The sequence below is a fragment of the Cryptomeria japonica genome, chromosome 9, assembly GCF_030272615.1.
Source record: "Cryptomeria japonica chromosome 9, Sugi_1.0, whole genome shotgun sequence".
Lineage (NCBI taxonomy): Eukaryota > Viridiplantae > Streptophyta > Pinopsida > Cupressales > Cupressaceae > Cryptomeria > Cryptomeria japonica.
Window position 1 is genome coordinate 491,024,088 of NC_081413.1, and position 11,265 is coordinate 491,035,352.

General features: G+C 35.9%; 1 protein-coding gene across 1 annotated transcript; it reads left to right on the top strand.

The window, feature by feature from the left end:
• The first annotated feature begins 982 nt into the window (after positions 1 to 982).
• On the top strand, positions 983 to 9,813 carry LOC131079689 (biotin carboxyl carrier protein of acetyl-CoA carboxylase, chloroplastic). Its single transcript, XM_058017712.2, has 7 exons — positions 983 to 1,620; positions 2,449 to 2,487; positions 2,582 to 2,748; positions 3,126 to 3,441; positions 3,604 to 3,675; positions 8,818 to 8,883; positions 9,265 to 9,813. The coding sequence occupies exons 1-7, from the start codon at positions 1,429 to 1,431 to the stop codon at positions 9,286 to 9,288; spliced, it is 876 nt and encodes a 291-aa protein (XP_057873695.1). The 5' UTR covers positions 983 to 1,428; the 3' UTR covers positions 9,289 to 9,813.
• Positions 9,814 to 11,265: the final 1,452 nt, after the last annotated feature.

Consider the following 11,265-nt stretch of genomic DNA (forward strand, 5'->3'; position numbering starts at 1 on the left):
ATTTTGTGAGATGGCCCACAACAACCATGATGATAAGTTTTCTATTAGGTTTGGGTAAACTTGTGATAACATACATGGATACTTCCTAAATTTGCTTGGAATAAATAAGGATTGTAAAAGACCCATAGTCTTAATTGTCTCACTTTTATTTTGTTACCATACCTTGCATTCCACTACAAATTTTGAACATCCCCTCTGATCCCACCCTAAAAGAGATCTTTCTCGATTCTATAATAAGTCTTCAAGAATCCTAAGTTCTTTCCTAATAGAAAACCACGTAGTTCTACAAAAGCCTTCAACTTAAGGGTTGAGTTCTTACATAGGCACAACATGTTCTTGTACTATACATTGTTTCCGATCCATGCAATATTTTTTGACATGTACATAGATATTCTCATGCCTTATTTCCCCAATCTACTTGAAACATGAAAATGAAATACAATAGCAAGTATATATGTTCATCCCTCCTAAATAGAGCATTGAGTGCAACTTTCTCCTTTCCTTTCTTCTATATAATCTCAAAATTAAATTCCTAACATCTTCATGATCTTTTTTGTTGTTCTTCAAATCACAAGTTCTATTCCAAGAAATATTTGCGACTATCATGATTTTTCTTTACCTTAAACTATCTTCCCATTGGATAATGTCCTCATTGGTGATTCTTAAATGACACAAGTCTTCCTTCTTGCATGTTGCATGTGTATTATTCCTATACCATATTTTGGAACATCACTTTCCATTATGAATATTTTAGAAAAATAAAAATTATGTATTTTTCACCATTATAAAAGTTGTTGTAATAGTATAATCAAAACATTTTAAATGTTGTGTAGTTATTCAATATGTCCTTGTTAGCTTCCTTGGTCTTGATTGTCATTTTAGGTAGTCCAAGTCGTTGGTTCAACTCTCAATTTACCCATGGTGTGGATGAAGATTCGTTACATATCATTTGAGAGGTTCATTATAGGTAGCCCAAAATATTCAAACTCTCAGATTTTAGGTATCCCAAATCGTGGGTTCAACTTTTGTTTTATGATATATTGGTGAGGTCTGAGTTAAATTAAATGGTGCCGACTGAGTTGGCCAACTACTAACCAACTTCCTAACTATTCATGGTGTAACCCCACATGCTGCCTCTTGTCCAAGACATAAGAAAACAGCGGAGGGCTCAAGATTGCTTCCACACCTGCAACTGCTTCTCTGGACATATACATATAACAACTAATTTTAATTGAAGAGCGGATCGATCGATGGATTGGAAGGCAAATTGCTATCTGGATGGATTCTCGTTAAGACAGTAGTTGTCGTGAATTCTGAAAGGGGAATGTCGTATTCGTCATAGTAACGGACTTACCGAAAATTTACCATTCCTTATTTCAGCTCCCTTTGGTGTGAGCTTTTTCGCAATTTGTTACTTGTCGAGCAGGCATGGCCATGAGTAGAGTGCAGGCTGCTTCGGGCCTGGTGAAAGCCGAGTCCGTGAATAATGCCGTGGGCATTTCAATGCTTCAGCAGCAGCAGCATGTCAGGGTTTCGAATCTCAGGGGCCGTATTTGTGCTTCCATTTCAGCTTCCTCCTCTGCAGCAAGACTTCACTGCCCCCTCGCTTGCCAATTCCATGCAAGTCATCTCTCCTTTTCACACATTGCCTTAATTAGTTATCTATCTGCAGCTCTAAACTTAGATTGAAATAAAATCCGTAGCCTAACTTAAACTTCAATTAAAATCTGCAGCTTTGACTTGATTTAAGCAAGATATGCAGCTTCAGGGTTTATGGTGAATGACTTACATTTTTTGGCCTGGGTTTTAGAGGACTTTGTGGATTTGAGGCAGTAATTTTGGTGGCTTAAATACGGTTTAAATAACTTATTGGATTTAGCAGGGCGAATTTGGTAGCTTTAACGGGATTTTTGGATCATTATCTTGCTTTGTTTGAGATCTGCATAACTTGTTTTAGCTTAAAGAAAAATAATGAAGAAAGTTAAAAGGTGGATGCTTTAGGTCACAGTCTGGATGGAATTTTTACTTAAATTTGTTAGTGCATGTAGTTTCCACAGTCCATAATGTCTGTGGTTATACTTTTTGGATTAAACTGTGTAATCTTTTTCATCAATGTTTTGGATCATACTATCAACACGATGGGGCTGGAAATTTGTTAAAAATCTGACTTTCCTACATATGCATACTAGAGTTTCAACCTCATGACAAGCTAGAGATTTGTTTAAGGTTCCTAATCTGTCTAACTATGAGTGGATCCAAACTACTATATTTTGGTCAACAGAGGAATTAAGAGCGAAACAGATAAAAGGCGTAAATTTATACTTATCTAGAGTCAGATGCATTACTCTTGGTAACCCTGGATGTAGCAGCTGGTATATACTTTTTTGGTAATTTTTTAGAAACATTTATGTGCTGTTATGATCACTAATGTTGGCATTATCTGGACAGGGATCTATGCGAACTATGTGGAAGTCACCTGTTAATAAGGTAAGGCGCACTGGCTTTTCTGTGGCCTCTTCTCGTCATCATGTAATGGCCATCAATTGATGGAATTGATTTCACACCTGTCAAGTGTCAACAGGCTGCAGTTGATGCTTCATCTAATGCCAAAGCAGTTTCTGCCCCAAGTTTGGAAGTATCATCATCAGAAGAGAAAGAAGTCAAGCCTGCAGTAGAGGCTCCATCAGCTTCTACAATGACAGAAGAATCTATTACCACATTTATGGACGATGTTGCTAACCTTGTCAAGTAAGGATTTATCTGTGCTCAGGGCATATTTTGAATAATTTCATTATAATTGACTCACTTCCGGCTATATGGCATTTAAAGCGCATATCTGAAACTACTAACCTCAAAAAAGAAAAGAAAGGATCCATATCATGTTGTTTGTGTAGATACTTATAGCAGTTTGTTTCTAGGGTTGGCCAAGATGCAGAACATGTTTCTGTGTTCATTAATTTAGCACACAATGACATCATATGGCCAGTATTGGTGAATTACTTTGGATCATAGATTCTGTCTTATATAATAGCAATAGCCGCGCCAGGTGCAGTTGAAGTCATTTAGATTCATTGATGGTTTTATATATTAATATAATTTGCTGTGGTTCAATCTTCTTGATGCAGGCTTGTGGACTCTAGAGATATTATGGAATTGCATCTAAAACAACAGGATTGTGAACTCTTGATTAGAAAAAAGGAGGCATTGCCTCAGCCTCCACCTCCACCTCAGCAGGTAATGGTACACGCTCCTTATCCGACAGTTGCAGCTCCACCACCACCAACACCTGCTCCACCTTCACCATCAACTTCTATTGTACCTGCTGCATCATCAACCCCTAAAATGTCTTCTCCTGCTCAATCTGGACATCCACCTTTGAAAAGTCCCATGGCAGGAACTTTGTACCGGAGTCCTGCACCTGGTGAGCCGCCTTTTGTAAAGGTAAATTTTTCTTATTGTAATTTGTTTTTAGTTGCTACTGAATTTATTTAAAATTATTTTTGTTGCTGCAATGTTTTTAACTTTTTATGGATCTTTAGCAGGCTTATTAAGATCAAGGATTTTTAGGTATTTAGTCAATTGGATTCTGTGTTCTCATCACAGGTTGGAGATAAAGTTCAGAAAGGTCAACTGCTTTGCATTATTGAAGCCATGAAGCTGATGAATGAAATTGAGGTGGGATAAGCTTCTTTGTGTTTAGTTATTACCTAGGCAGGAGCAACTAAGAGACTTTGTATAACAAAAGGAAAGAAAACGAACTTAATATGATGATTGGTGGGAATTGACCCTATAGTATTTAATTAAAATAGAAAAAAATTACTTTATCTTTTAGACCATGTACTTGAGTCAAAAACTAATGTGAAACAGATCACAGTAGAATAGACTATTGAAGAAGATAAACTATAATTTTACAGAATATGGGATAAATAAACAGCACATTGAGGCTATATGGCAATTTAGAATCACTAAGTCAAATTAGGATTTTATTACAGTTTCACTTGGTATGCTCATTTAATGGATGACATCCAATCTAATAAAGAGGTGATAAGGTTGGGTTAGGTAGCTAGATATTAATATGGTGGGGATACTTACTATTTAGTGATACTATTCACCAAAAATATGCCTTTGCCCTTGAATGCAGTACTATGTTGGTTTGTATTGTCTACGTTTATAAAACAGTAGCATCTGTTTAGATTTCATAAACGTCCCAATTTTCAGAATAACTGTTAATACCCGTCGGTTTTAATGTCCAATCCTGCAGCCCTCTGATTCAACAGCTAGAAGTGAATCTTATTTCAACTCTTGTAGAAAATGTCAAGGATTAATAGGGGTTGACTTATTTGAGCTCCCATTTAACAAATTCAGTGGAAGAAAAAAGCATAGCACAGTTCTAGTGCTGTACATCATTCTCTACAACCCTTGCATCTTTCATACAAAATGAGATAAGCGCTTCATAAAGAGGGCAAGGCACTGGCTCCGCAGAGCAGTTCACTGTCCCGGTTCAACCCAGAGATGCCCTTTCTATTCTGCCTCCATTTTTTAAACCTGTGTTTTTGTCACAGTTTCTGTAGATTTCTTCTATTGGCCAGAAGCTGTCACTCTTTGAGCTTCTTCCTTATGTTTGCTCTTTTGCTATCAGGATTCAATGTTGGCCAGAAGTCAAATTATGATATTGCTATCAGGATTCAACTGTGTAGTTTTTGAGTCAGATTCATTGACCCGAGTACTGGTTCACAAGAACCCATCTATCATGAGAATGAATAGTACACTTCACACTCATTGCATCTAGGTGATGCTCATATGAATGAAGCATTGGGCCTTCCTGGGAGGTCACCCATCCCAGTACTACTCCAACTCAAGTGCACTTAACCATGGAGTTTTCCCTAAGGTGAAGCCCACTTAGCTTGCTAACCCATTTTCAAAACCTTCAGCAAGTGTTGTTGCTACCCATTAGCTTGCTTGGTTCATTATAAGGCACAACACTCACGGAAGGTTTTGCAAATAGGGTAGCAAGTTAAGTGGGCTTAACCTTAGGGGAAATTCCATGGCTAAGTGTGCTTGAGTTGGAGTAGTACTGGGATGGGTGACCTCCCTGGAAGGCCCAATGCTTCACCCCTATGTGCATCACCTAGATGCAATGGGTGCTAAGTTTACCATTCATTCTCATGAGATATGTCGGTTCTACTCATGAAACACGGGTTATTGAGTTTGACTCAAAAACTACACAATTGAATCTTGATAGCAATATTATAACTGCACCTTGTTGTAAAGCAGGATGAACCAGCTGAATATTTTAATACTAGCTGCCAAAAAGTGCAGCGGCAGAATAAAATCTTTAATGCTAGTTGCAGCTAGAAGTCGTAGAAGTCACTGTTGATCAAATGCTGAATGATAAGTAGAAAATATAGCATGCCACATATAATGTTTATCTGTTTTCTTGTAATTTTATTGCCCTTTGACAAAGGAACCTGCACTTGCTGATTTCTTCTTTAATCCAGAAAGAATAGGAAGCTAAATGGCACGAACATCTCAAAAACATCGAGCAGTGGAAGAAATAACTGATGTTCACATAAAGCAATCATTTTGGTCAGTGATTATTGTTCTACGGTCTACTTCTGGGAGTCTTGGTGCTTAGATGTTGAACAAACCTGGATAAACTAATCGGAACATGCTTGATATACTGAGGCTCAGCTTCCTTGTATATACGTGATCTCTGGCATGAATTCCTTTTATTTTTGGTATTGGGACTAAGTTCTTATATATGTTAAAAGACTTTTTTTTTCAGTATGCTGTTATGTTTCAGTTAAAGCAATTTATGCCCAATTGTTATTCTTTGTACCTTCTCATTCAAGAGTGTTAGGATTCTGTTTAAGGTTTTGTCTTTCTATTGTCTTTCTTCCTCTTCTAAGTATGCATCTAGAGAAGAGCGGAAATTTAGTGTCTGAAAAAGATGCATCATGAAAGTGAGGAAGTAATATGAGCCAGTGGTTTGTGTAGCCTCGAATCTGTCTTACAAATTTGAAATTTCTCTCTGAATTTCTATTTTCTTGTTATCTTTTTCTAGGCCATCTATGCAATTTTTGTGTCTTATATTGTTGAGGATAAAGTTAAAACAACATCAACCAAAGTGAGAACCTGACATTTGTAGTTTACTCTCATCCTTGTTAGTGCATTTGGGTTCAACTTCTTGGTGAACAGTACAAATCTTAGGACATTTAGCAAATGGCTTAGAATTACAAACTCTTTCTCTAAACACTGATGGCGAATGCATTTCTGGGATGGATTTTTTTGGGAGGCTATTTTTTAGGAGATGAAAAGGGATAACTATTAAAAAATAGGGAAATTTAAAAAAATATAGGAAATTTCAAATATTCATATGATAACAATGAACATTGATAAGGTGATCATCATATACATTATAGAATCTTAATACATAACATTAGAGTTGAATGAGATTTCACATGAGAAGTGATAAATGAATTAACAAAATTCAACTTCTTTCATTGTCAATGTGCATATATATTGTACAAAAAATATAACAAAGTGCCCTAAGGTTGGAAGTTTCGACTATGAAATGAAAAAAACACAAAAAATATGCCACAGTCCTTGATCAGCATCTTCTAACATTGCACCAAAATTAGAGTCTAAGTCTTAGTCACTGCCATGACAAGGGACTGCCTCATCCAGTGGAACTCCAACTAATCCCTCTTGCATCTTCTTCTCGTCAACCTGTGTAGACAAGGGACTGCCTCATCCAGTGGAACTCCAACTAATCCCTCTTGCATCTCCTTCTCGTCAACCTGTGTAGCATCTTTAGGATCAAAATGTGTGGTTGGAGTTTGACGATACCCAGGACTTTGTCAATCCTGAAGTTGTAATGCACTATGCACTATGCCCAAATTAAAGCCTTTGAGATCACACAGACCTTTTTTCATAATTTTATCTCTTTTTAAGTTAACGATTCACTTATGATGCTGTTTTGCCTCCTCACTTCCATTTTCTTCTCTTCTTACAGCTGTTCTTCTTCTTTGCCTTTTTCGCAATCTGGAAAATGGCAAAATGAGTTTGTTTTTTGATTTTTTTGTTGTTAGTGTGGTTTTTAAAGGTTTAGGGTTGGTGTAAAGAGGTGTGAGGGTACTTGTAGGCCCCCCATCCCTTTAACAGTTTTGTGTTTTTTTAAATTGCATTTTATGTTTGATTGGGTCTGCCCCCTAGCGTTTGCTGTCTCAAATTGGTCATCCCTGAAATGTTTCCTCTTCTTTTTAAATCTGGGTACGGCATGGGGATGTTTCCTGTCAGTCCTTTCATCCTTGAAACTTCCCCTATAGGGGATGGGGTCAAAATATATAGGGGACATGTCTCCTGTGTACTTAAGTTTCTTGTTATGTTAATGGATCAAACTTGATTCAAATTCATTTTCACATTTTTGCATCTCCGCAACTGGAGGGAAGAAATTTACTAGCAGCATCAAACTATTCATCTTTTTATTATCCTCATCAATTCCGTTCATCCTTGATATCCTTGATAAGCTGAATCTGGACACCATGTTGATTGGTCTATATAAATTCTCTGCTTAGTGCCATATCAGTCCTAAAGAACTAAGATCGCCCCTTCTTTCCTGTTGTCTGAGAAGAAAGGTAGGGATGGCTAAAACACGCTTCATTCACTTTTTTGGTGCATCCATTGCAAGACTGCTGCAATTCACTCATTTTGTTTTTGTAGAATCATCATAGCTTACATGAAAAGCTTATGAATGCATAGAAGCCAAATCAAACTCATCCCCATGCATTATATGACCAAAGAATCACTTAGAATTGGAACATATAGGTATAATTTTCAGGGAGCATGTGAAATCTCTCCTCTTCTCATTTATTCCTTTTCCCATTCCAGGTCAGTGTTGAAGATTGGGATCTAGCTTTCTCTTTTAATTTTTTAAATTACCTAACCATACTATCTATTATGCCCTACCAGGACATGCAATTTTATTTCCTTGTTATTGAATATTTGATAAAAGATAATCAAATTCAAGAGTTTGTAAATGGATAGAACCTCTGTGAAGAACGCACTCAACTGCCAATTCTGGCTTGCCCTTTTCCTTCTCATCATGTTGATGACCATTTTGAGAATCTCCATTAATCTCTAAGTTTAGCCACAATTTATTAATATGTTAATTGTTCAAAGGAAGGGCGCTGGTGTTGACTTGATTACTGGATGCAAGATAAAGTTCAAGATAAAACTGAGCAATGACATCCCCACTATAGTCTCAAAAATGCTTCTGCTCCCTATTGGGCCTAGATTTCCTCCCTCCGTACATCAAATCTCAATTTGATCTAGGAATATCTGTAGACTTCTTTCTCACTATACTTTTATGGACTTTATTCTTATAGCTATTTTATAGATTTCATGTGGTACTCTTTTTGATCTTAATGTGTTTCTTTCTACTTTGTTCTTGTAATTACAAGGAATTTCAAGAGTTCAGTATTTCAGAGATTGCTGCTTCCATTTTTTTACCATATTCTTTTAGTAATCTACATTTTTTCTGAAAATATACTCTCTTTAAGCTCGAATATTCTATGCAATGGTGGATAGAGCGATCCTCCGGATTATGCTTTCACAATTATGATTAATTAGCTCCCCAGCAGCTTATTCACACTTGTTTTTGTATCGAGTCTGAAATTTAAAAATTTTGTGTACTTTGTATTCTTTTGGCAGTGTTATCAAGAGTTGCACAAATAAGGATTACATGTTTTAAATTACATACATACTCCAAACCATAAGTTTAGTGATTCTGTCTTTCATTGTTATCTTCTTCTTCAGGCAGATCGGTCGGGAACAGTTGCAGAAATTATTGCACAGGATGGCAAGCCAGTTTCTATTGATTCTGTAAGTTATCCATTTGAAATTATCTCTTCATAAGCTAATAAGGTTTCCCCAATCCATGAAATTTCTTGAATAAGGCTTTTGGAAAAACTGTGTATAAGGTTTTTATCATTAACATTTCAGATCATGTTCTGTGAACCATCCTCAGGTTGTAAACAATGTGATGGGTTACAGACTGTGTGATGAAAGTCTGATGATAAAAATCTTCTGCACATTTTTTCTAAAAACTTTATTCAGCTAATTTCATTATTCTCTACATGCAATTTCTGCAAAAAAACTATAAAATCTTATTTCCATAATAATTTTACTTTCCCTATTTATTATAGTAGAAATGATGAATCTGTTTTCATGCACTTTTTAAATTGATTAATTGTTCACTTGCAGCCACTCATTGTGATCGCACCATGAGCATCAGTTTGAGAATGGGAGAAATCAAACATGGAATATGTCACACCAGAGATTTTATTCTAGGGCTTCTTTGATCTTTCTTGTGAGGAGGTGAGGTACAAGGTACAGAAGCCTAGCTAACGTGCTAGTTGCATTGACATGGAGCAGGAGGCATTGTGATAATTTCTATTTATTTATTTTTGCATGTAAAGTGTTCCTTTCACCTTCAAATTATAACGAAGGTTGGTGTTTCATTTGACTGTAGTATCAGATTTTTCTTTCATCAATCGATATGTAACTTTCCCTGTTAGGTGCCTTTCCTTAAACAAGAAAAAATGGTAATAAACAACAAAAGATTCAAATTATTATCAAGTCACAATGTGGCTCTGATGAGCTTATGGTAGGCTAGAATCATATGAATCTACGTTAGTTTGAATTCTTTCTTGAACTATAAGCATTCAGTGTGCATAAATTTTGCATATCAAGAAGTTGCTATTTTGTATTGGTTTATTCAATATATATGGTCTGCATGTGATGCTTGTGTGAGAGAGCCTACGCAACAAGAAATTTCGCTAGCAAAGGAATGATAGAGATGTTAAAACCTGGGATTTACAAATTGTTACAATGGAATTATCTTGCGTGGCATGTTTGACAACTACTGATCAATTGAAACCATTTCTGATCCCCAAAATGTACTGTGTATAAGTATCAGATATTATGATAACCTCTTTCTTAATTTGCATAGTTTTTCAGAGATTAAATTGTTTTGTTATTGGAGTGCGTTATCAAACCTGCTCCTTATGTGTGGAGCCTCACGCATCTAAGTGTTACGTTGAATATATCTAGCAGCTTCCTCTGTGTTGCTTTGAACCTATTATAAATATCACTTAGATACATTTTCAGCTCTTTGCACAAGCTTACAGACAAAATCCTAGCATCTTTTAAAATAGATTGTATAATAGATGGCTAGCTTTTACCCATTTGATTGAAGTCAATAGGAATTTAGGATAGAGTAGTACAGTTTAAACGACAAATGTATGTTTGTAATAATTGTGCTATGCAAATTATGTATTAGCCAACTTCGGAAACAGCATAGTAGCAAATTGTTCAAAGTTTTTGACGTATTATTAAAATCTCCACTTGTTTTGAATCTTGATCGTACAATGAGAGTATTATTAAAATCTCCACTATTTTTTATCATACAATGAGAATTATATGTAACCATTGACGTGGGACCAGATAATGTGCAGATGGGTGTATGGATGATTGCCAAGTTATTAAATGATTTTTGCGTCAATTCTCAGTCATTAGGTGTGGGATAGTTAGAAAGTATTCTTGGTAAGGAAATACAGTGTATATGCAGGAATGATAAATGCCTTTGTATTTATAGCATTGAGGTGAACATATCATTGGGCAACTTTTTCTATTGAATTCATACTCAGATGGGGACCATACTTTTGTGGTCAAGGAAATAGGAAATTCACAATATATGCTAGGTAAGATTCACTTCAAATGTATGCAAATGCATCTAACTGTTTTGTTTGGTGCCCATTTTGAGTGCAGGTTGCATGATCCATGAAAGTGGGGACAATAGAGAATTTGGCTCGATGGAATTGTGGGGATTTTTTTTGGTAATGCAAGTGTAAGTTGCATGATCTATGAAAATGCGGATAGAAGGGGGACCGTGACATTGTTGTGATTTTTTTTTTCTTTTAATTCAGAAATGAACATTAAATCCAAATTTCTGTTTAGGACAAAATAAAATGTTGGGACTACATAATCATATACTCTAACGATTAAACTTTAGTGAAAGCTTTGCGTACACCACTATTTATGGCAAAAGTAGAGATGGTACTTTAGAATCAACACTTTTAACTACTTAGAAGAACCATTGGGAGCTTGCCTAGTGGCTAGTGGCATGGCAATGGTGTGTTATTTTAATTTGGAAATTAAAGTTTTATTTAATTTATCAAATGTCGAATGGCTTAAATCACACAT

Excerpts from the sequence above, each read along its gene's own strand:
- LOC131079689 (XM_058017712.2), top strand. The coding sequence starts at position 1,429 with ATGGCCATGAGTAGAGTGCAGGCTGCTTCGGGCCTGGTGAAAGCCGAG. Across the intron at positions 2,488-2,581 it reads GGAAGTCACCTGTTAATAAG|GCTGCAGTTGATGCTTCATC; the intron begins GTAAGGCGCACT and ends AAGTGTCAACAG. Across the intron at positions 8,884-9,264 it reads AGCCAGTTTCTATTGATTCT|CCACTCATTGTGATCGCACC; the intron begins GTAAGTTATCCA and ends GTTCACTTGCAG.